The sequence below is a fragment of the Arachis stenosperma genome, chromosome 8, assembly GCF_014773155.1.
Source record: "Arachis stenosperma cultivar V10309 chromosome 8, arast.V10309.gnm1.PFL2, whole genome shotgun sequence".
NCBI classification, from domain to species: Eukaryota; Viridiplantae; Streptophyta; class Magnoliopsida; order Fabales; family Fabaceae; genus Arachis; species Arachis stenosperma.
Window position 1 is genome coordinate 42,363,209 of NC_080384.1, and position 26,842 is coordinate 42,390,050.

At 30.0% G+C, this 26,842-nt stretch overlaps 2 protein-coding genes across 3 annotated transcripts; one reads left to right on the forward strand and one right to left on the reverse strand.

Annotated features, from left to right (window-relative positions):
• The first annotated feature begins 804 nt into the window (after nt 1–804).
• Nucleotides 805–15,698, forward strand: LOC130943316 (protein DETOXIFICATION 43-like). 2 transcript variants are annotated; one of them, XM_057871142.1, is made up of 12 exons: nt 805–891; nt 4,336–4,457; nt 5,682–5,948; nt 11,602–11,771; nt 11,845–11,980; nt 12,102–12,198; nt 12,656–12,756; nt 12,896–13,059; nt 13,139–13,327; nt 13,408–13,503; nt 13,699–13,820; nt 15,240–15,698. In XM_057871142.1, exons 1-12 carry the CDS (start codon nt 809–811, stop codon nt 15,283–15,285), a joined length of 1,593 nt encoding a protein of 530 aa, XP_057727125.1. In that variant the 5' UTR covers nt 805–808; the 3' UTR covers nt 15,286–15,698. The 2 variants fall into 2 exon arrangements, with proteins under 2 accessions (XP_057727125.1, XP_057727124.1); XM_057871141.1 differs by having other exon boundaries at nt 11,599–11,771; nt 15,240–15,697.
• Nucleotides 15,699–18,030: 2,332 nt separating this feature from the next.
• On the reverse strand, nt 18,031–25,401 carry LOC130944583 (cationic amino acid transporter 2, vacuolar-like). The gene is made up of 14 exons (XM_057872955.1): nt 24,921–25,401; nt 24,335–24,536; nt 23,834–23,918; nt 23,263–23,403; nt 22,966–23,084; nt 22,781–22,877; nt 22,488–22,660; nt 22,319–22,385; nt 20,869–21,027; nt 20,230–20,497; nt 20,011–20,116; nt 19,718–19,830; nt 19,367–19,442; nt 18,031–18,559 (listed from the first exon to the last, which is right to left on the reverse strand). Exons 1-14 carry the CDS (start codon nt 25,018–25,020, stop codon nt 18,400–18,402), a joined length of 1,866 nt encoding a protein of 621 aa, XP_057728938.1. The 5' UTR covers nt 25,021–25,401; the 3' UTR covers nt 18,031–18,399.
• Nucleotides 25,402–26,842: the final 1,441 nt, after the last annotated feature.

Here is a 26,842-nt window from a genome sequence, read left to right on the forward strand (position 1 = left end):
TATTGTAAATTTAATTTATTTTGTAAACTTCTAATGCTCATTATTAGTTGTAGCTACAACTTGCAAATTTAATATCTTAAATTTTGTGATGTGAAGCGGGTAATATATACTTCTTAAAATAACAATTTCACTTTGAATTCGACTTTTCCAGAGCCTTGGTGATCTTTCAATGCCTGAAGTGTCTGCATGCTCCTGTAATATAATATAATATAATAACAAATAAATAAAAATGCTGAATTAATCTATAACAAGTTTTGTTTTGGATTGGATTCTAATAACAAAAAATTATAAATTAATTTCTGATCTTTTAAATTATTACAAAAATTATTTTTTATTTTTTATAATTTAATAAAATTTAATATTCCAAATTTATTAATTTTTTAAAAATAACTAAGAACTAATTATTTGTCATTTTTAAAAGATAAAATATTATGACTAATTTGTCCTTATTATTAAAAATTAATTGTCTATTATGTCAAAATATTAAAAACTAGTTTATCAAATATTATAATATAGACTAATTTTTTCTGCTGATAAAATAATTATTAGATAACAATTTGAAATATTACTCTAATATCTCTATATATATATATACAGGATATATGGCTTCTGAGTTTCCGTAATCACTACAATAATCACATCAGTCTATATCTAAGTCGTTGTTATCTATGCTTTATTTATTTATTTATTTCCTTTTTTGATGGTACATCATGGTGATCTTTCAATGTTGAAGGGGGTCACATAATACTTGTATATATATATAAACCCCCCCCCCCCCCCCCTCTCTCATACCAAGATTGTTTATAATATGAACATGGAGGAGAGTGGCCGTTTGAATTCTTACAGGAGCAAATGGAAAATGCCCGTCTTTGTTTTCTTCAAAGATGCGAGGTATCTAAACTTTACGAAACATGTTTTCATGGCTTTATATTACTGTTGTGATTGCATTGTATGTTATGCAGGACTCACATAATAGAAGTATGTATAACAGTTACAATATAATTGCCATTATGATACTGATTTTGTGGCATATAACGTTGTGTATTATTTTGTCTACCTTCTATAATTAACGATGCAACACATATGTTAATGTTTATTTGACGAAATAATTCTACAACTATCCTACATATATAGATATTAAAAAAAATGTTTGTTTTGGTACGATGATAAATTTATATATACTGATACGTTTAAAATATGAACAAATAACAATAAATTATTAAAAAATTTTATTTTCTACGTTAGCATCATATTTTTTAATATATATATATATATATATATATAACTAATTTTACTAACATATCCTTATAATTTAATAAAAATAAAAATTATTTTTTATTTAATTTTTTAAAAGACTTAATAAATACCATTTTTTATATGTTAGACAAAAATTACTGTTTTAGATTAATTCAATTTTTTAATTTTACCATTTTAAAATTTAAATAATCTAAAAAACAAAAATAAAAACACATTTAACAAAATTATTTGTTTTTCTGTAAACCCTAATCAATCTTTCAAACAAACAAAAAATCTAAAAAATACTAAAAAAATCACTTTGTTCTTTGGTTTGCTGGGTTTCTCACCCAATTTTCATATCGCTTAATTCTCTTTTCTGTGTTAGTATCTCCCTCTCTTCTCTTCAATTTCGCCTCTTCTCCCCGATAAAGAAGATAAAGCTTCCTCCACGGCGCCCTGTCAAGGTCACCGCAGCTTTCGCGCGCGCCTCACCCAACCGAGAAGAACGTCGTCGCGTCAGTGAGCGTCGCCATCTTGTGCGTTTCAGAGAGCGTCGCTGTCTTCCTGGTTCTAGAGAGTGTCACCATATTTCTCGTTGTCTTTCTCGTTCTTCATCACCATCGTCAACTTTTTTCTTTTGGTAACATCCTCTCTGTAATTTCTATGATTTTAATTATTATAACATTGTGATTTTTATAATTAATATAATTTAGTTTGATTTCTGTGATTTTATATTAGTTGTTAATTTTGACAAAATAAAAAACTTAAGCATCAATTTGAGAGATTGTTGCTGGAACTTCTGAAGTTGCTACTTTGTCTGAAATTGAGACCTCATTAAAAAAAATATTAATGGATTGTGTATTGACTCCTATTCTAATTATTTCAATGGTAACTAAATATTTGAATGAGCTTATTTTACTTTTTTGAAAAGAAAAAAAAATGTTTTTAATTAACAGATGTGTTGAAAAAAAATTTTGATTTAAAAAGAAAGAAATTGATTATAGAAGTTTTTTAAATTATCTAATCCTTTTTTCTTTTTTTAATCAAAGTTTCTTTTCATCATATCTATAAATTAAAAAATATGATTTTTTTTAAGAAAGTAAAATAAACTCATCCAAATATTCAGTTACTATTAAAATTACTGAAATAAGAGCTAAGGCTCCGTTTGGTTGATGTATTTGATGAGACATAGACACAGAGACACAGACATTAAAGACATAGACATAAAATATTTGTGTCTATGTATTGTGTTTGGCAAAAATAAGAAACAAGACACATATATTAAAAAAAGACTGAATTACCCTTCATTCAACCACAAGTTTTACCACCATTACAATACACCTATTATCCCAAACAATGCATGCTATTACCATTAAATTTTTATTTCTTTTAATAATTTTTTATTTCTTCTAATACCATCTTAAATTATCATTTAAATATTAAATATATAATTGTTCTTGAAAAAAAATAGAAAATTAAAGTTCAGAATTTATCAAAGATTAATCAAAATTTAAATAAATAAAAAAATTAAATGTACAAAAATTTTTTTCAAAAAAATAGAAAAGTAAATTTAGTTGTAGAATCTAAAAGAGAAAGAGAAAAAAAAGATTTGGGAAGATAAGAGGACAAATTTTAAAAACTCAATAAGGGTAAAAGAGTAAAAAATTAGTGTCTCACAAGTTGTGTCTCAGTGTCTCACCAAATTGGAGGTACACAAATTTAGTGTCTCCGTGTCCATCCGTGTCCTCCCGTGTCCTTCGAAAATCTGTGTCTCACCAAACTAAACAGCAGACATGTGTCACCATGTACCACTATGTCTATGTCTCAGTGTCTATGTCTCAGTAACCAAACGCTACCTAATATACAATCCATTAATACTTCCCTAATGAGGCTGCCCCAATTTCAAGCAAAATAGCAATTCCAAAAACTCCAGTAACAATTCTTCAAATTGATGCTTCAGTTTTTCATTTTGTTAAAATTAACAACTAATATAAAATTATAGAAATCAAATCAAATTACATTAATTACAAAAATTATAACAATGCTATGATAATTAAAATCACAAAAATCACAAAGAAGATATTATCGGAAGGGAGAAGCTGACGACGGTGATGAAAAATAAGAAAGACAGTGACATTCTCTAAAATCAAGAAGACGGCAACGCTCTCTGAAACGCATAAGATGGTGACGCTCTCTGACGCGACGACGTTCTCTTCGGTTGGGTGAGGCATGCACGAATGCTGCAGTGACCTTGGCAGGGCGCCATGGAAAAAGTTTTGTCTTTTTTACCAGGAAAAAGAGGCGAGATTGAAGAGAAGAAAGGGAGATACAAATACAGAGAAGAGAATTCAAAGATATGAAGGTTGGGTGAGAAACCCAACAAACTAAAGAACAAAGTGATTTTTTTTAGTATTTTTTAGATTTGTTTAATTTTTTGGTATAAATGATTAATTAGGGTTTATGGAGAGACAAATAATTTTGTTAAATGTGTTTTTGTTTTTGTTTTTTAGATTATTTAAATTTTGAAATGATAAAATTAAACAATTCGATTAATCTAAAACAGTAATTTTTGTCTAACATATAAAAAAGGATATTTAAGTCTTTTAAAAAATTAAATAAAAAATAATTTTTATTTTTATTAAATTATAAGAGTATTTTAATAAAATTAGTGATATATATATATATATATATATATTTTTTAAAAGTTTGATGCTTAACATGGAAAATAAATTTCACATAGCTTATTGTTATTTATTCATATTTTAAACGTATCAATATATATGAATTTATAATGGTATCGAAACAAACACCTTAAAAAATTTAGTTACCATATAAAAATATATATTTGATGTTTAATAAAAGTATTTGATTATTCTAATGACTAATTATTTTATTAGAAAAATATATAAAAGAATATATATATATATATATATATATATATATATATATATATATATATATAATATATGCAAATACTTTAATAGTTTTAGATTTTCATGAAATATTTTTATAACTTTAATAATAATATTACTCTTAAGTCTTATATATATTATATATTTTGCATATTCTTATTTCTCCGAAACTCTTTTATGCATGTAGACTTGTTTTTAAGAATGATTCGCTGGCGAAGGAGATACTAAAGATTGCAATACCAGCTGCATTAGCTGTTGCTGCCGATCCCGTTGCCTCTCTCATAGACACGGCTTTCATTGGCCACTTAGGTATCTCACTTTCTTTATAATAACACAAATCATATTTAATTTGCACCATTTTCTTTTATTATATACTTTTGACATATGATATAAAAAAAATATTTTATCTTTTTTCATTTTTTATTAATTATTTTTAATACTAAGAATAAAAAGTGTATAAAAACAATATATACAAAGATAGTGAACATAACATTATATTCCTCTTATAATATAATAATTCCCTTAATAGTTTGATCATCGATCTTTATATGGTATAGTCAGCCAATGAATAATTGTTTCTTGACGACACCTTAACCATTTTTAGTTAAAGCCTTAGAGGTATCAGTGAGTTGAGAGAAGCTAGAGAATTAGGAAGATTATGATACAATGAATTGCGAGAGAAAATGAGATTATTATGTTATTGTTTGATTGTGATACTGAGCTAAGCACAACTTGTCTTTTAACACACGTGACAGAATTCTCTAACAAACTTTAACTAACATAACAGAATTCTAATTAACTACTTCCTGCTGAGTCAGCACTACTCTTTTACTAGCTCAACCTACTCAAGATAGTAACTCAAATTAGTTATGGTGAATTATATGGTAAAGATGTAAGTTTACAGATTTTTCTTTTAATAGAAGGAAAGAGAGATTAGTAAAAATAGGACCCACATTTTGAATAATAATAAAATAATAAAAAATAACTATAAAAAGAATTAAATTCTCACTATACCACTCTAATCTGTACAGTAGAGTGCTCCGTTAGTTATTAGTAGTCTTAAGTTTATTATTGTAGAATAGTCGATTTTTATAAGTCAAAATTTGTATTGACAAAAAATTTAGTTAGTAGTTCTTTTCTACTTTTATTTTGTATTTGATTAAAATGTAAAAATTGTTTTATCATATTAAGATAAAATATATTTTTTTTAATATTTGTAATTTTTTAAAAAATATTTTTAATATTTAATTTTATTTCTAATATTTTTTCATTTATTTCATTTTGTTCTTAACGTTTTCGAATTTTGTCAAAATTATTTTTGATATTCCCAATTTTTTTCCATTTTAAATGAAGCTATGCGTCTAAGAGTAATTTTGACATAAATAAAAAAATTAGCAACAAAGTTAAATAAAATTAAACGCTAAGGATATTTTAAAAAAAATCACAAAAAAAATATGTTTTATACCATTACATTATTATGAAATTTGATTGTGTATGAATCATATTCGATTATATGTGTGAAAAAATGATTAGGGGCGGTGGATCAAGGTGCTGCTGGAGTTGCGATTGCATTGTTCAACCTATCTTCAAAGATTACAGTGGTCCCTCTCGTGAGCATTACAACTTCCTTCGTGGCAGAGGAAGATACTATTCAGAAAACCAATCAAAATGAGTCCAAACTCACCTATGAATTAGTCACCAAAAATATGCAAGTGTGTGAACGTACACAAGATGGAACAATGAAGACTCCCATGCCAACACCGGATGGTGCTTTGACTGAAGAGACCAATAATGGAAACGGTGCATTCTGATACCTTTCTCCTTTTTCTTACAACTCAGATTGTGAGAGCTTCTTTTAATAGATTTTTAAAAACAGTCAATAGTAAAAGAAAAAGAGAAACTTACACTAAATTTGTTTTCAATCAATACTATTGTGATGAAATTACTTCTCTAAAAATTTAAATTAATAAAAAAAAATTATATCTCTAACAACTACATACATTATATTAAGGGGAGTTCTCTAGTGACTAAGGTAGTAGTGGCCAAGGATGGCCAAAGATTGACCTACAAATAAGATGTTGACATGTGAAATAGTTGATTATAATAAGAATCATCTTAAAGGTATGTTTTTGTGAATTACATTAATGTAAGAGAGCCATAATTTTCACACATTTTCAAAAAAAATTTTGTGGACCTTTGACAATGTAGACAAAAAAATGAAAACAGCTAAATTATAAGAAAAAAAGAAAAATATAAATACATAAAAAAGAGATAAACAAGAACGCTGTGCAATTAATAAAAATGAGAAATCAATTAAAAAAAATAAAAAATAAGAAACTACGACATAAATTTAAAGTTTATAAAAAATCTTATTATTTTTAGTTATTTTAAATTTTCGTAATTGAATTCCAAACCAACAAATTGAGTAAAACCTCATTTAATTGCATTATATTTTGATTTTTTTTAATTTTTTATTATATATCTATTAATAATTATTGATTCTTTCTTTAAATGAATAATATAAAAAAGAACTAAACTGAAAACTTAAAATCAAAATTTGTCGTATTATGAAATTTTAAGTTTATTTTTTTTCTATTCAAATATTTATATTGATAATTTGGTTTCTATTATATATTAGTTATATCTCTTAATTAATTTTTTATAATTAAAATTTGTAATTGAGTATATTTTATTTTTTTAATTTAATTTTTTGATTGATTATTTTTTAAATAAATGTATACGACAAAAATAATCCAAATACTTGAACAAAAATGTGGCCATTATGTGTGTATATTTGGTTTATTTATTTTTATTAACTGCAGAGCTTTTTTATTTTTTATACTTGGTTTCTCATTTTTATTAATTGCACAACTTTTTTGTTTATCACTTTTTTTTGTGTATTTATATTTTTCTTTTTTTTCTTATAATTTAGCTTTTCCCATTTTTTTTATCTATATTGTCGAAGGCCTACAAAATTTTTTTTGAAAATTTGTGAAAATTATAGTTCGCTTACATTAATGTAATTCACAAAAGTATATCTTTAAAATAATTCTTATTATAATCAACCATTCCACATGTCAACCTCTTATTTGTAGGTCAATCTTTGGCCATCCTTGGTCATTACTATCTTGGTTACCAGAAAACTCCCCTTATATTAAACGCTTACATCATTGAAATATAAATGTATTGTGGAATCTACGTTATGTATAATTACAATGACTAAAAGATTTTAACAAATCTTAAATAATGGGAGTAACAAAAGCGACTATAGCTAAACACAAATCAAAGAGTTTAAATTGTGTATAGTAAAAAAATAGAGTTTTGAGAGAAAAAGTGGTAATTTACAGCAGAAGTAATTGAACAAAAATGTTGTTGATTATCGAAAGAGTAGTAATTTACAATGCTAAGTAGCAACTATATATAAGCTTACTCTAACCAACTCTTCTAGTAAAGATTCGTCAAGAAAAGCATCTTTAACTAACTATAACTAACAAATTAAAATTCTGTTAGAACTAGCCATTACTGATAGTCATTGTCAAGCAATTTTGCTCTCCTTCCTCAATACCCCCTCAAACTAAAGTTGTTGTATAGATTTATATTTAGTAGTATTCTCAAATAGTTCAAAATCGCTCAAGTAAAGTTTAGAATCTGAGGACATAGGTGTTGGTAATGGTTTAGAGTTCTCCTTTCCATATTTCTCTAGCATATTTGGCTTGTGAAATCATCAACTCCCTATGTAGAAGATATGCTTTCTCCAATCCCAGAAAGTAACTAAATCTGCCAAGATCTTTTAGAAAAAAGTTGTTCAACTGTGATATTAAAATTTCAATGACTTTGGAATCATTTTCTGTAACTATAATATCATGTACATACAATAAGAGATAGGTAATATTAGTTTAAGTTTGTCTTACAAATAATGATACATTTGATTTAGTATTTTTAAATCCAAACTTCTATAGTGTTGTTGCCAGTGTCTTGAACCAAGCTCGAGGAACTTGTTTCAAGCCATATATGGCCTTATTTAAGTTTACAAACAAGAGTGTTATTGGAGCACTCATATCCTTGTGCTTGAAGCTTATTATAGACATTCTCTTCAAATTTTTCATTCAAAAAGGCATTGTCGAAGTCGAATTGTCTTAATGGCCAACCTAAGGGTATAGCAATTGTGAGAATCACTTTTACTGTGGTTGATCTGATCACTGTAGAGTATATTTGTTCATAGTGTACTCCCTCTTTTTGATGAAATTCCTTGCCAACTAGCCTTGCTTTATATCTCAGAATCTCACCTTGTTGATTTCTTTTGATGGCAAACACTCATTTACTCCCTATAATTGTTTCATTTACTGGTGCTTTTGTGAGAGTCCATATTCCACATCTGTTCAGTACTTGCATCTTAATATTCATTGTCTTCTTTTAGTGTGAATAGTTGAGTGCTTATTTCACATTTGATGGTATGTTGTTGATAAGGTCAGGAGTTTGAATCACTAATGCTTTTGATTTGATGTGGCTAGATTTGGCTCTTGTAATCATAGAGCGTGTGTTTAGTGGTGTGATGGGGGGAGGCATACCGCCATGCCACTTATAGGTATAGGAGTTTCTGTGTGCTGGTGATGATGAAGAGTTTCTTGTTTTGATTGTGTATTAGAAGGTGTAGTAATGGCACTCATATAAGGTCTTAAAAAAGGAAAGTGTGCACATTGAAACACTTTAAAGAGATTAAAATCTGGTTGTTGATGAAATAAACCTCATATGGAAATTTATTATCAACAATACTTGTTGGAAGTCTATTGATTATTATAAGACATCCTCCCAGAATTTCATAGGGAGAGAGACTGTTGCTAAAAGGGATAGATCCATTTCAGTAATATGTTTGTGTTTTCTTTTACACTACCTTGTTAATAGTGTGTGTAAGAGCAGGATTTTCTATGCTGAATGCCCTCTGAAGCAAGAAACGTAGAAAAAGCCGTAGAAATTCACCTCCATTATTAGTTTGTATAGCTTTAATGCATTGGCCAGATTATTTTTCCATCAACTTCTTATAATTTTGAAAGGCTAATAGTGTTTGAGACCTGTTCTGAAGTAAGAAAATTACAGTAAATTTGGAAAAACTATCAACAAAGCAAGTATAATATATAAAACCATTTCGAGAGTTAATAGGGGGCTGGACCCCAAAGATCAGCAAAAGCACATTGTAAGAGTTGAGTATAAGTAGTTTCAATTTCATCAAAGTGTAATCTATGCATCTTGACTAAGGAACAAATTTCACACATATTCTGTAAAGCAGAAGTTGGATTAGAGATAGGAATAGATGCTTTATTCATCACTGTATGTACAATTTTCATGGCACAACAGCCAAGTCTTTTATGCCATAGCATAGTGTTATTTTTCTCATTACATGTAGTATGAAAATTACTAGAAACAGGTAAACTAGAATCTTTCACATCATCAACAGATGAATTACACTTATTAGAGGCAGAATTATTGTAAACAAAAGACACATTATCAAGAAAGGTTGAATTACAACTCAAAGAAGAATTCACATACACAGACTTAGGGACTCTTAAGATCATCAAAGGAATAAATTCTATTCCTAGTTATGCCTTATGGGAGATAATCCTTGGTAGCCTGGTCACAAATGAAATAATAGTTAGGCCAGAATTCAAAATAAACTCCATTTTTAGCAGCAAACCTTGACATACTTAACAGATTTTGTGTTATTTGGGGAACATGCAGTAAATTCTTTAATATAAAAATGACACTACAATATTTATCATATAGAATAGAGGATCCAGAGTTCTTAATAGCAATACTTATACCATTACATACAAAGACTTGATCTAAATCAGTATTACTTGTCGATGAAGTAAGCGGGTTTGATGGATCTGGTGTTAGGTGATGGCTTGCACCAGAATCTGCAAGCCATGAGGCTTCACTGATGAATGAAGATGAGGAAGTTAGATAGGTAGTTGAATGATGAAAATTGGCTGGAGGTGGTGGAGGTTGAGCATTCATATATGGGGTTTGTATTGCTGAAGAATTATTACCAGAATTTAGGTTGAAAGATTAACAGTTCCACACCACATGGCCTAACCTCCCACAAAGTTGACATTGCATTCTTGAATTATTTTTGTTGTTAAATCAAAATCTTCCACCTCCTCTTATGTTTCTTCGACGTCCTCGTCTATAAGTATTGCTACGGCTGAAATCAAAATTTAGTGAAGAATTCTACATATAATGAGCTATAGGCATACCGGATTCTGACTTCTTGAAGTGCTCTAGCATTTCTTCATAAGAAAGCAAGAAAGCTTCAACCTCTACAATTCTGAAGGGTCCCTTTTTTTCTGTCACAGAAGAGATGTAAACTGCATATTCTTCTTTAAGTTCTTCAATGATGGCTTGAAGATGATCATCCTCAAATACTTCATATCCTACAGAAAATAATGAATCCACAATTTTGCGAATCTTGGACAAAAACTCAGCAGCTGAACTAGTCTTCTTGCAAGATCTTAATTGACTTTTGAGACTTTGTATACTTGCATAGGAAACAACTTGAAAATAGTCATCAATCCCTTCCCAAACTTCATGAAATCTAGAGAGGTGAATGACTTTTGTTTTTTATTCAATTGGTCTTGGAATCAACAAGCCATGTGGTGAGTGCTCGATGTCTTTGGAACTAGTTCTTGAATTCTTCTATTTCTGTAACAGTTTTTCTGGTAGCATCAGATGTGAATTGCTCAAGAATTTTTGAGAGATCTAGATGACTTTTAAGACCAAGATTTTCGATAGTGAGAATTGCAATAATGTATCTTCATGTGGAGCAGTTTTCTGCGATTGGGGAGAATGATTTCTTTATAGAATCTGAGAGGGTAATCTCCATCATGAAGAAGAAGCAGAGATGTTGGCTCTAGATACTATAAAGGAACTAACAAGAAAGACTATAGCTAAACACAAACCAAATAAAGTAGAGAAACAGAATTTTGAGAGAAAGAGTGGTAAGAAAAAGAGTGGTAACTTGCAATAGAAGTAATTGAACAAAAATTTTATTAATTATCAGAAGAATAGTACATTTACAATGCTGAGTAGCAACTACATATAAGCTTACTATAACCAACTCTTCTAGTAAAGACTCATCCAACAAAGCATCTTTAACTAACTGACAAACTAGAATTCTGTTAGAACTAGCAGTTAGTGTTAGTCTTTGCCAAATAATTTTGTTCTCCTTTCTAATATTAAAATATATTATTTATATCTTAATACTATTTTTATTTTAATTTTAAATTAAAAATTGTTGTTGAATAAAAAAATATTACTTTTATTTTAAAAAATTATATAATCACAATAACTATCATAACCATAAACACCATAATTAAATTTTAGTTTTGTATATATGTTCATCAAGCTAGCTAGTATGAGAAGTTTTCATGAGTGATAATTAAATTCCTTTGATCAGAAGAATATAGAAATATATGTGAGAAAAATATGTTGAAAAGGGTTGAAAGAAAGAAGCTACAACTTGGTTCAGCATCAACATCACTGCTGTTTGCCACAATCCTTGGCATCATTCAAGCTGCAGTTCTTATATTTGCAGACAAACCCCTATTAGGTGCAATGGGTCTCAAACATGTGAGTATTAATTATTAATTATTAATTATTAATTACTGTTTAATAATAATTCCTCGTACTTTAATATGTGTAGGGTTCTCCTATGCTAGACCCTGCCGTAAAGTACTTGAGATTGAGATCGTTAGGTGCCCCTGCAATGCTTCTCTCACTAGCCATGCAAGGAATCTTTCGAGGATTCAAGGACACAAAAACTCCTTTATATGTCATTCGTAAGTTCAAATGAAGCTTTGTAATGTTTCATTTTTAAATCAAATAATAAAAATCAATGATCAAATTAATTATTATATATTTATATTTTATTTATCTTTATTTTCATTTCATTTGGTTCAGTTTTCGGATATGCATTGAATATCAGTTTAGACCCACTACTCATTTTTCATTGCAATTTGGGTCTCACCGGTGCAGCCATTTCACATGTCGTCTCCCAGTGAGTTATATATTATTTTCGTTCTATTTAATAATTATTCATAATTTAACTAGAGAAAAAAATAAAAACAAATATTTGAAAACAATTTTACTAGTTTTTTCTTTAATTTTATTGCTTAATATTTATAAAAACTATGTGCTCCCAAAAAATTAATTATCTTAAATATATAGTAGAGGATTATTTCATTTTCTTAGACAGAGAAAAAGTTATGTGAGATCCTTATTTTAAAAATAATCCATATAAAATTAAAGAATTGATATTTATAGTATTTTTAATATATTAAGCATATAAATTAATATACAATTTCAAACAGAGAAATTGAACGATAAAAATGAATAATAGAACACATATATAGTAATATTCTAATAAAGTTCATTAAAAAAATAAAATAAAACTAATCAAGTTTATTATTGTTCGTACAATAACTTGAACTTTTCATAAATGGTGGCTGTTTTAGGTTCTTCATGGCATTGATTCTATGGATGATATTAATCAGAAAAATGGTACTTCTACCACCAGGCTTTAAGAATTTGCAGATCTTCAGGTTTCTGAAAAATGGTAGGGGTGGTGAACATACAATTACTAACCTAGTCCTAATTAATTAAGGGTGTGCTTGAAATTAAATATTTTTGCAATGTTAAATGTATGTTACTTGCAATGATGGATGGAGTAAAAATGTATGTTTAAATGATGATAGGAGGGATGTTATTGGCGAAAGTAATAGCGGCATCGTTCTGTGCGACGTTGGCATCGTCATTGGCAGCAAGATTAGGGGCAATTCCAATGGCGGCATTCCAAACTTGCCTCCAAGTCTGGCTCACTTCTTCCCTTATTGCTGACGGTTTAGCTGTTGCCGTACAGGTCATATAATTAATTATCTTTCTTTTCTTTTAATAAATGAGTATTAATTAATGACTAACTAGATAATTTAATTTCACAGGCAATTCTAGCATGTTCCTTTGCTGAGAAAGACTATGAGAAAGTAATTGCTGCTGCAGCAAGGACACTACAAATGGGGTTTGTTTTGGGAGTTGCTCTCTCTCTTCTTGTCGGCATTGGAATGTACTTTGGAGCTGGACTTTTCTCCAAAACTATCCCTGTTTTGCACATAATCAGAATAGGCCTTCCGGTAATATATATTATCAAAACTATATTTTCTTATGAAAACTATCCCATGTTATTGTGTCTAATTGCAAACAACACTACCAGTTTGTTGCTGCTACACAACCAATCAATTCATTGGCCTTTGTATTTGATGGTGTGAACTATGGTGCTTCTGATTTTGCTTATTCTGCATACTCCTTGGTAATAAGTTCACTTGCCTTTCTTTTTGTTTTACCATTTTCATACTACTTTTGATTCATGATATCTCTCACTATAGACTATAGAAAAATATTTTGGTTTAATATATTTATCATTTAAATATTTGAATAATACATTTATTATGCGTGATTAATATATGTACATCCAAACAATTATTTTGCCATTGTCTTTGTTTAGGTCATGGTGGGATTTGCAACTGTTGCTTCATTACTTATTCTCTCAAAGAGCAAAGGTTTCGTGGGAATTTGGATTGCTCTTACCATCTTCATGAGTCTTCGCATGTTTGCTGGTTTTTGGAGGTAAAATCTTCCCCATGTTAATATCGCAAGTTTGATTATTAGGGGTGTCACATGTATATATGCAACAAGATTTAGGCCACCCTACCTAAAGATAAACTCAGATGGGGTTAGACATTAGTCGTTGTCTCTCAATCGACGAATACATATATATATATATATATATATATATAGATATAACAAAAAATAAAAGACCAAAATAGTGCTTTTCTTTTTGGTGTCCAACCAAAATAGTGCTTGACACATTCTAATAGAAAGATTAGTAATCTTTCATTCAATTAACTCATTTTAGATGTGGGACAAAATAATATAGTAAAATAATAAAAAATATTAATATTTATATTTAGATATTTAAATTTTGGAGTATATTAGTTAAGTCAAGTTTTTAATAAATAAATGTAATTAACACATTTAAAAATATATTAATTTAAAAATATTTTTTTATTTTAATATTTTGATAATATTGTATGAGTAATACATTTATTATTAATATTAGTGCCTAGTCAAGCATCTAATATCTATAAAAATTACATTTTTATTGATTATTTTTTATATGATACAAAAAAGAATAATAACTCAATAACTAAAAAATCTATAAAAAGTATATCTCGAATGAACTGATTTAGAATTTTATTAATTTTTGTTTTAGTGTCTGAATTTTTGCTAAAAATATGTGAGAGGGACAAAAAATTTATAAAAAAATAATAATTCAAATCAAACAACTACAGGTATAAATAAAATAATATCTTTTTTTATTAAAAAAATATTCAAATAATTTTTTGATATTTAATTGTAAAGTTGACATTTTATAATATTATAGTAAAAGCTTTTTCGACGAAAATAATATTAAATGTATAAATAAAATAAAATTAAACAAAACAATAAAAAAAAATAAATAAATGATACATATTATAAAAAATATTAAATACTAATAATCTCATTTATATTTAAAAAGTTAAGCTTGACTTTAGATAATTAAATAATTATATTATTATTATTTATTAATATTGTTTGTTTTAAATTTATATAATACAATAATTTTTATTATTGTATTAATATTTAATAACATAAATGTTTCTTACATATTATTTTTTTGAAGTGTAGAGGCAAATAAATTATTGTATTGGGAATAATTATCTACACATATATACTTATTATCTATTTACAAATCTCATTAACAATCAAGCTCGCTCACATAAATTGAGATTGGCTCACATCTGAACTCGTTAACAATAGATGAACTAATAAAATATTGTAAAAATTATTAATACTCTTCTTGATTGCTCCAAGAAAAATTTGAAATTAAAGTTGAACTTGGAAAAGAATTTCAAATTATTAATACTTATGAGTATTTTGAAGAAAAAAATTTTATGATGCTATTTTCCAGTGTTGGTTTACAAGTGTTAAAATACATATATGCAGGATGGGAACAGGAACAGGACCTTGGCGTTTTCTTAGACTCCACTGATGTTATATGCATTGCAAATTTCATTTGGTGTATGCTCTGTATCACTGTTTCACCTTATAGGATCATTTTGGTTCTTGTTTCAAGATTTGATCACTTATTACTTTACTCAGATAATCTTAATTATGTGTGTATTTAATTTATATTGAATCATTCAAGTTAAAAATCATTTTAGGGTCATTTTATTTGATTAATAAAGAATTATCACAAAAAATATATATAATGGTGGTTTATATTTGTAAAGGGAAGTGCAGAAACAGAGAAAAGAGAGATAGCAGCAGAGCAATGACTTGTATCTCAAGAAAGCGTTAATCAGTTGTATTACGTGATAATTTGTAAATCAATACACTTGTGTTCTTGAAACCTTTAAGGTGTTTGAATGTGCATGCTATCCCTTTCTTAATCCATTTAATAAACACAAACTGGATTACAGAGCTCAAAAATTGTATCTTTTTTCTTGGATAAGGGATATAAGTGTCTCTCTTCCAATGGAAAAGTGTATTTAAGGAGGCATGTTGTTTTTTATGAAAGAAATTTTCCTTATAAATTGTTGTTTGGTGATAAGATGAATACTAACTTTTCTACCTCAACTAAGAATGATATGGTGCATATTTGAATACTTCTCCATCTCAGCTAGCTCATTCTATTCTTATCATAAGAAGAACAACTGACTCATTCATTTTTTTATTAGCCTGAGTATTACATTTTGATTAGCCTACACAGGAAAAAGGTTTAATTATTCTGTTGGTCCCTATAATTTTGCAAAATTTTTAATTAGATCTTTATACTTTTTTTTTCCTTTTAATTGGGTCCTTACACCAATTTTTTTTTAATTGGGTGCCTACACTTTTTTTTCCTTTTATTTAGGTCTTTGCACCAATTTTTTTTTTTTTTAGTTGGATCCCTATAAAATTAAGCCAATTACTGTTAAGAGGAACCTAATTGAAAAAAATATTTGGTGCAGGGACCAATTAAAAGAAAAAAAAGTATAGGAATCTAATTGAAAATTTTGCAAAACTATAGGGACCAATAGAGTAATTAAACCCAGAAAAAACATGTTACAAACCTATTAACTAAAACGGATATATTGCAGGAAAATCCTGTTCCAACACCAATGGTTTCTTCTACAAAACTACATATAAATGATGTTGAACCATTTGATGACCCTAAATTCTATAGGTCCATTGCAGGGGCATTGCAATATATTACAGGATATTGTGTGTATCTTGGATCAAATTTGGGAGCATGGAAAAGTAATAAGAAATAGGCAAAGTATAGGGCACTTGCAACAGCTCACGCAAAGTTGGTATGGATCCAAAATCTTCTCCCTCTACGCACTCCACCAACTATCTATTACGACAACCAACCAGATTGCTTACTTGCAGAAAATCCAGTTCTTCGCAGTAGGTCAGCACATTTCGAGCTGGATTTGCACTTCATAAGGAAGCATGTTAGCATGAAGAAGTTATAGAGAAAAGAGAGATAGCACATAGCAGAACAACAGTGACTTGTATCTGAAGGAAGAAGATAGTCTGTTGTATACCATTCAAGTGGTTAGAATGTAGTTAGTGAGACGTAATCTGTTAGCCAGTGAAGGTAGTAGGTAAATAGGAGAATGTATGTGATAATTTGTAATCAATACACTTGTCTTCTCATTCTTTCTCATCTCTCTTGGTGTTCAAGCTCATTATCTGCTTCTTGTGTTCTTCATTCAAGAACCACATTCATCAAACCTCCAATATCTCTTGATTCATAATCGATACTCACAAACTTCAACAATATTATATAAGCCTTTATATTTTTATTCAGACAACTATATATATATATATATATATATATATATATATATGAAATTTAATTGTGATGCACTGTTAGTATAAAGTAGTTTTATACGTGCATCTAATTATGTAACACTATGTTAGAAAAAATAATTACTTTTTTTATGTTGATAGTATGAATGATCATCCAAAAAAATAGATCTGATTGGACGATTGTGTTACACTGTCGATATATTAAAATTAATATCTATGCGTAAAAACGTAATGTTTTATACTGTCAATGTATCAAAATTAATGTGTTTAGAAACCCATGGTTCTGTTGAGCCAACTTAAAATCTTGCTCTTAACAGCTCAAGTTAGGAATCTTTAAAAATAGAAGAGACCTCATAATAATTTTTAACGATATTTATTCATTGTGATCTTAATATTTACAATATTTAAAACTGAGAATAGTCTTGTTATTTCTCTGAGGACTTCACTGGAGTGATTGAGTTCAAATCTTTTAACAATTTTGTGCACCACAAATGGTATTGAAATGACCTAAAATTTTAGTATGCAGTACAAAACACCTTATATTATAATACAGATTTTTTATGGAAGTATTTAACACGTTTGATATTTGAACTAGAAGAAAGTATTAGCAAAATAGGCAACTTACAGACCTTTTAAGTAATAAGCTAACCTTTAAAATTTAAGTCACAACATGTGATTTCTAGTTGCATGATAATGCTAATTACGATTATATGAAACAACTCAAAAAACAGAAAAAGAAAAATGGGCAAGTTTGAATTTATTTGGAAATAAATAAAAGTAAAATAGGAGTCAATTTGATCTTTTTAAAATATACACATGAACCAATTATAAATGTACACATATTACACACATTTTTACTAGGCTAAGCAACCGTAGTAACTACCAAAACTTTAAACTATACTAGATTTACATTAGAATCAACCACCAAAATATAATATATATTAAAATACAAAATATACATTAAAAATAAATTAAACTATACATATTTATACACAATACCTGATTTTTGTGTGCAAATAACATTTTTGAAATTTAAATTACGGAATTACCCCATGCAAGGCAAAAGATTACTAGAATAGTAGTTACTAAGGATCTATCCCAACAACTTTATATTGGGATGAAATCATGAAAATACGTTTGCCTATCATAATGAGCAACTGAATGTTGGTATTTTACAAGGAACAAACCAACCATGACCTAAAATATGACCCAAAAAAAAAAACCATGACCTGATCTATTAATCTTGAGATACATTTTCTATACATTTTCTATACAATTTGGCTTCTAGTAAGCTTCACATGGATTATTAAGCAAGACACGTGGTGGTGTGATCGTGATAAGTATCATCCACTTGCGTTGCTGGGACATAAACTGCATCTTTGAGGGAGCTGTGCGTTCTGCCATAGAATACATAAACAACTAGCCCTATTGCGAGCCATATTGACACACGTGCCCATGTGTCAGATCTGGAAGAAACAAACAGCGATCATGAATCAAAATAATGGACCATGACTTATTTGTTTGTCCATCTGCTACTTAGTTTTTAGTTCAGATTCAGTAGAAGCACACTTTCGTTATTAAAACAAGGAATGACAGAGCATAGTTGATGTATTGTTAAACATGAGTGCGGCAATTAAAATCCCCACTTAATAAATATTGCCACTTTTCAAATTACTAGCATGCTATAATGAAATTTTCAGCATGCAGAATAATCGAAGAATTTACATTTCTTTTTTAAGCACATAAAAGATTACCCAATAATGTAATACTAATAAAAATAATAACAAGTCAACAGCGATGACAACAGTGAGAGGTTTTTTCTTTTCAATATGCTACTCTCTAAAGTTATGCCACTATTCTAAAACTTTTTACAAAAATGACATTTTTTTCAAACTATTTATTCAGAAGCCATCATTTTGCCACAATGACACTTTGTATCTTATTTTTTTTGTGCTGACTAGGAGAAACCTAAGCGGAACGTGTCTTCCACGTAGAGAACACTAAACAGGAAGCGCATCCAATAGCAAGTGCCTTCCACGGTGGCAAAACAATTGCATCTGAGTAAATAATTTGAAAAATGTGGCCTTTTGGTAAAAAATTTTAGAAATAGTGGCATATCAGAGGAAAAAGCTGACGATTGCCACATAGACACCCCTAGTCGGATTTTTCTGCATTACCAATATGAAAACAATGTAGATTTTCTTGAAAATCTGGATTTCTAGTCATTCAAAAGCCGCTAACGGGAAATCCTATTAGAATTGACGAATACTTACCCAAGATTAACAAGTAGATAAGAATTTATGAGAATGCAAGCTATGGGAAGCAGTGGCACCAGTGGGCAGATGAAACCTGAAAATAGATTAAAAGAAGTGATCTTTTATACCCAAACCTAAAAGGAGATATGGGAGTAGGAGGACAATAAAAATTAACTTCATATAAAAAATATCGGCATAAAGCATGGTGTTATCCATACTAGAGTAACCACAGACAATCTATTCTATTCATAATTTGCAATTTTCTAATGTTATAGTAAATAGCATGAAAACTAGTCACATTCGATAAAGACACATGCTCACAATAACTGCATAACATTATTATCATAAGATTATAATGTTGAGCCATACCTCCAGTGTGTCCAAAGTTGTGTCTTGCAACATCTTGATCTATGCAGGTTAGGAAGACTAAACCAGACAAAAGAAGAGAGCCACCAACCCCACACAATCCAAAGCGAACCGAACTGGTAAAAGCAAACACAGAATGCTGAGAAGTGAGAACATCAAGAAATATGTGAGGACAAGTCCACACAATCCAAATGCATACAAACTTCAATTAGCATCAAAATTTCAGAAAATTAGCTGCTAAGCTATTTTGATTTCTAAACTTGAAATTTGAATTAAAAATCTGCCAGTAAACCAACCTGAGAAGGGTTAAGTCCGAAGCAGCATATGTGAGGACAAGTATACCTAAGCATGTCAATGTTATAACCCACCCAACAACCTTTCGTCTATTACCCTCGTGTAAATCTGCACCCAAAAAGAATAAGGGCAAAAACAACATTGATTACAAATCTTGAGCAGCAAAATTTGCATTATGTATGAGAGAGAGATTGATAATAGAGAAGAAAAGCATAACTCACAGTTGCCAATGGCAAGTTGCTTAGGAATAAGGGGATACTCAATTGATACATCCTCTTTCACAAGTAAAGGTTTTCGGTTCCCAGAAGTACCAACTGCCTCCTTATCTTTCCAACCTGTCTCCAAGCAGCTCCAAATGTATCCACCTGTCCCTGAATCAATTGGTTGTTGGAGAAAAGGGCGCAAAGGAACCTCATCTGGAGGGATATATCTTAGTATCAACACCGATATTGCCACCATGGTGAATGCAAGAAGTGTGCCCACACTAACCTGCAAGAAAACAAGCCAAATATAGTTTAGTACAACCATACAAAGAACTAATATCCCTTTACATACAATAATTAATGGTGGTATTAGACAATTCCACACAAGCAATAAAAACTGCACCAAAAAATTTTTTTTATTAAAGAAAAGAACAAATTGAAGAAAGGTTGTCTGGATTAAAATGGAAGATAATGGCTTCATTGAATGGTTTTCATTCTTCTAGTCAAATTGTGTTCAACATCAAATAATATATGGAACAAAAAAATCAATTCTGTATACCACAACAGCATAAGTTTTCAGATTGAGATGTTTTTTTTAAATCATTTCCTAGCATATGATCCAATAATGGATTATGACTGTTGTGAAAGTAGACATACCATCCCTGCCAATTGAGAGACTTCCATGGAAAATGCCAAAATTGCAGCAATAAGGCCAGTAGCAATTGTGCTTTTAACAGGAACCTGACTGTGCTTATTTATGTCCGAAAAAAATGGTGGTAGCAGCCCATCCCTTGCCATAGCCATCAAGATTCTTGGCTGAGAAGCATTAAACAAAGCATATCTAAATAATTAAATAGTTTTCCTGGAAACAAGACTATGATAAAAGCAGGGTAAAGACTGATACCTACATCTAGCAATCATCATAGAATAAAGCCGAAGCTAGCATGAAAATAAATACACCTAATATATAAATGAATTCAGTAGACTACACTACTGCATAAATTCAAGCATAGAAGACTGATGATATCAGGGTAATGGAATTACCGCCAGACTATAAGAATCCATTATAGGTTAAAGGCACCAAAGGGCATGCAGTAGGCTATTGGCTGGATTAAGAAAGGCCTCCAAATACTAGTTATGAGTTAAGGCGCACTACCTCTTGGTTGGGGCAAGCACCTTTTGACTTTATTTTTATTTTATTAAGTAGAGGTTCTTCGGGTGAGAGTCTTTTATGTTTTACAAGATTAGCTTATCAAAAAACTAGGTTTTTACAGTGGGAAAAAGTGCCACGGCACCCAAGCACCAATCAGTTACCTTCTAAAATAATAAAAAAGGGGAAAACAAAGTGACCAACAACACTCTTCATCCCGAAACAAAGAAAATGGAAGGAAAGCAAATCCATAATGCAACTCTACCACTTGAACAAATTGAGTAAATTCTTATTGAACTGAATATTTGAGATAAATGGTAGAAGTTATTAAGGCTTCCATACATCTAGTCTCAAAAACATATTGTCAATTATAGTCCTAATTTACTTCTCTTCTTAACTTTAGTTGTTTATATGAAGTTGTTAATTTAAACATTAAATTTATGCAAACAAGTTCATAACTCTTTACTAAGGTGTGCACATTTTGGTATCTCTAACCTCAAGGTGTTAAAAGTTGTCCTAGCATCTTAATGGCACTTTTTGCCTATAAATAACTTGCAAGAATCCCAAATTAACACCTACTTCATTCTAATTACAACTATCATTTAATTCTCCCTCTAAAACTCATTTCATTACAAGATAATAATGTATAATTACACAATGTATCAGTAGATGTAGAATTTCGTAACTGTTCAACACAGATTATATTGCATTCAATACTTAAGGACCAATGTAATAAATGACGTGAATGAATAATTTAATATTCACATTCAATGGTTGATATGCATCTTCAACCGCTTAGAAAATGATAAACTTTACCCGGAACATGCATCCAAGGCACGAACCCCTATAACCATGCAATATAGCAAGCGAAATTGCACAATCATTGGGGAAAGAATAAACTAAAGAATTTCAGATTCTAATGCATAAATAGAGAAATAGAGATTCCAGTAGATTTACCTGGGGCAATATCCCACCCATCAATGATGCACATAGAGCTGTAAAAGCCCCGGCATTTATAATATAACTGCAAAAACAATTATGAAAAAAGATAACCACTTCATTTATTAGGCTGCCTAAATTTTATGAGGAATCCAACACACTGTAGGTAACTTAATTATTCACTTACGCTGCCCATTGCATCCCATGGCTAGCAAATGCAGAGGATATTGGGGTATCAGGATCAATAGCATAATAAGGTACTAAACCAACGATAACAATCGAGACCATCATATACAATCCACAACATAGAAACAATGATCCACCAATACCCAGTGGCAGATCACGTTGAGGATTTTTCACCTGTTAATCAAAGCAAGACATCATTAACAAGTAATAATTTCCTCAATTATGTACAAAGTTTAGGATCGTATTCATAGGCAAGGAGAAAAAAAAAGGGGTGCATCACATCATCATCTATACCTCTTCGGCCGTGCTGGCAACTGCATCAAAACCTATATAAGCAAAAAAGACAGTTGCAGAACCAGCAAGCATTCCATCTATCCCGAATGGAAAAGATCTATTAAAGAAAGAGCAAGAGACAAGTATTCAGTAACGAGAACAGAACAAACATACAAATGACAGTGCAGAACAAAGATGTATAGTACCCTGTAGGAACTTCATATCCAGGCCATCCAGATTTGAATCCTAGGTAACCACCAGCAATTATGACAAACATCAAAGCACACATGTTCACTGATGTGACTATACTTTGAACCATTATACTCTGCATTTTTTAACCATTCAAATAAAAAGGATCTCAAAACATATTTGGACGTTTGAATGGATTTAATAAAGCACAATAATAGTCGGATTCGCACAAGGGAAACATGCAACAAGTTGCATGAACCTAAAGTTGGGAAATTTCAAAGAACATATTAGAGAAGATTCAAAAAGAAAAGTACCTCTTTAATCCCAACACACAGGAGTGCAGTAATAACAAATATCATAATTGCTGCACATGGGTCCACAACAATATCGATCCCAGCAATATGCTGACGCGATAAAAAGATGGGTAGATTGTCTTCACCTCCAAAAAGAGCAGCCTAATCAAAGAAATATTATTTTCTATCAATAATTGAGTAGCATAAGATAAATATATAATCTTACTCACATTTGAAACAAATAATCTTTTAATCTCATTACTTATTACATTACATAAGAACATGATATACAAGGAGATCATCCAATGGAATTCTGAATTTCAGAAAAGAAAATGGGACACAGAAAAATAAGATTATTTTAGAGCCAAATACCAACAAAATTGTTTTGTTCCCTGAATTACTAACAATAAAAAAATAATTTCAAATAAAATGAGCAATAAATGATTGAACAAGAAAAAACATATTGAAAAAGAAAGAGTGGAAAGATTGAAGGAGAGGTGAATCAACCCTAAGAAACGCCACCCCCTCCCCCCCAACCCTAACTTTACTCTGAACACAGAACCTAAATAGAAAAGTTTAACGAACATCATACCAAATTGGGTGTTATGCCCCGAGCAACAGCAGCTCCACCAATTGTATATTCTAATATCAAGGCCCAGCCAATCAACCAAGCAACTCTGCAAAGAATACAATATTTTCTATTCAATTATTCATCAAAGCACATCAAGTCTCAATTGAATACAACAACAACAACCAAGCCTTGTCCAATCAGGTGAGTTGGCTACATGAATCGAACAACACCATTGTGCCTTATCATGAATCATGTATTGTCTAGACTCAAGCTATTTATGCTTAAATCTCTTCTTATCAACTCCTTCAGAGTCTTCTTAAATCCCCGTCTACTCCAACTTTCTTTCAATCAAAATAAATAATCAAGTAACAGAAGCACTTCAATCTCTATTTGTAATAAGCTGAGTCAATATCATTTCATAACTAGAAGTTCCATGGAAAGCAAAGCAAGGACTAGATTAAAAAGGTTTTCAAGCTAATAACAAGAGAAATAAATATGTAGAATCAAAAGAAATGTTGTTACCCTTCCCCAACACATATGTATGTGTAGTGATAGGCACTCCCAGCAGAAGGACAACGACTAGCTAGCTCCGCGTAGCAAAAAGCCGAAAGAGCAGCCGCGAATCCAGCTACCAGGAAAGAAATTGCCAGTGACGAACCGGAAAGCTCACGAGCAACTGTTCCAACCAGAACATATACACCAGCACCAATTGTTGCACCAACACCTAAACCCAAAATAAATAAATAAAACAATGTTACAGTATACTTCAATTATAGATCCTAATGTTCAAAACCCGTAGCAACCACTATAACCATCCGTAACAAGTCCAAACCTCCTTTAACTGGCTCCAACAAACCTCCAAATTATTCTGCACGTATACCTATTGTAGTCTATAGTTTGTTACATTGTAATTACCCTAACTTCTAGTTTCATTTTGCCAAGTTTCTGAGTTTTCATTAGAGACACAAATTCAGTTCCAAGGGCTCATTTTTGTTTCTTTCAAAAATTGAAGATCAAACAAGTAGGGAACCTCACTCAAATTGGATGGGGGATGGTGGAACAACTTAAATTAAATTAAATTTTGAAAAAAATGGAAATGTTGAATTACCAATTGCCAAGAGTTGAGGAACAGATAGCTCCTTAGCAAGTTGAGGCTCAGAGGTGTTCTTGCGTGCAGAATCCACCTTCTTCTTCCTATTGAAGAACATCTTTGAACATTGACCTCCATTCCTATTACCACCCTCTTGTGAATCAATCAAATCCCCATCACTTACTCAACTCTATTTTTTTCTTTTCGGGTTTCTTTTCAAGCAGCAGAATTTTCTTTCCTTTTCTTTTTTTGGTAAAAAAGGTTTTGTTATTGTTATTTGTTGGGTGAAGCAGCCAAGCTGGTACACTGAGAACTGAAGAGAGAGATAATGTGGCGTTATAAGGAAAAGGGGAAGAACGATGTAATGAGAGAGAGGGAGAGAGAGAGAGAGAGAGAACGAGAAATTCTCCCTTCCCCCCTTCCTTCTTTAGTGGATGGTGATGGTTATGCACTTACGCGTATGCTCCTCTCTCTCTCTCTCTCTCTCTCTCTCTTCCCATCCTTAAACCCATTTGCCATGTCGTTATATAGGTCCCGGTGGACTCGTGGCCTTTCAGTTTTTTTTTTTTATATATATATATAAAATGATCCCACAGAATTTTTATAAGGATTCAAATTAATCAACAAAGATTTTTAAATTAAACATTTTCGTTCCTTAATAAACTTTTATTCATTATAAGTTTTGGAGAATTATTCCGATCAGACAGATATTTTTTAGTAACAATATTTTTTAGAACCAATTATTTTATAATAAAATTTTAAAAGTTATTTAAAGACCAATAAAATTTATTATTTTATATCAGTATTTTAAGTTATTAGTCTAATTCTTTTAATCTAACAATCTAATAGCATATTTTTAGTCGATACTTTTAAATATTGCTGACTACTGTTAGTAAAAAATAATAAATTTTATTAGTGCTCTAATTTTTTTCTAAAACTATTTAGATACATATTGGTCTAACATGCACTAAAATCTTAAGTGAAGGTGACCGAAAAACTACTCAAGAACAAAAATTTTGCCCTTGAACGGGACATTATACCTCGGCCACTCTCCCCTAAAACTCGACCATGAAGTATCAACCGCACTATACTCAATTAAAACACAAATAATGCAAAAATGGACTTATTCAAAATTAAGGTAAAGTTTAACGAATATACAGAATAGTAAGTAGCAAAATATCAGGAGCGAAATTAGGTCATGTAAATTGGACAACCAAAATTACTACAAAAAAAAGTATCATTATTCAGTTCAATATATAAGGGAAAATAGGTTAATAACAAAGGTCAAAACTAGAAAAGAGAAAAATGCTACTTTTTTTTTAAATTTACTATTCTCTTTATATTATTGTGATGCTGATTTGAACGTCAAAATATTTTTTTTATAGGTGTCTACTTTACCATATTCTGTAAAAACTGACGTATAATTCATAAAGATTATCTAAAAAACGAAATTAGAACTACAAAAGAGTATTATATCTTAGTAAATTCATCAAGAATGAAATATATTTGATATAAAATTTTTTATAAACTAATTTGGATGTTCACCTTTTTTTAAAATAAAATTTAGTTTAGTAAAATCTTTTAGAGTATTTATGTTTTAAAAATTAAAAACACTCCATTTTAAAAATTATTTACTTTTAAATTTATATTTCTTTTAATTTATCTAAATTTTGAAAATTATTTTTTTAAATATAATTATTATTATTTTATTTATTAAAATTTATTTTTAATTTAGTTATCAAATATAAGTGTTACGGTAGGTAACCGGAGATTAGTCCAATGGATGGCGTTCGGCGGCCCAAGTGTATAATAGTGGAGGACTCCAGGTAGGTTCGCAACTCGGGAGGCTCCGTCCGACTTGTGCTCGCGTGTGAATGGGGGGTGGTACCTGCAAAGACACTCCGATGCCTAAGTTAGCAAGAGCGTGAGCAGGTCTAGAG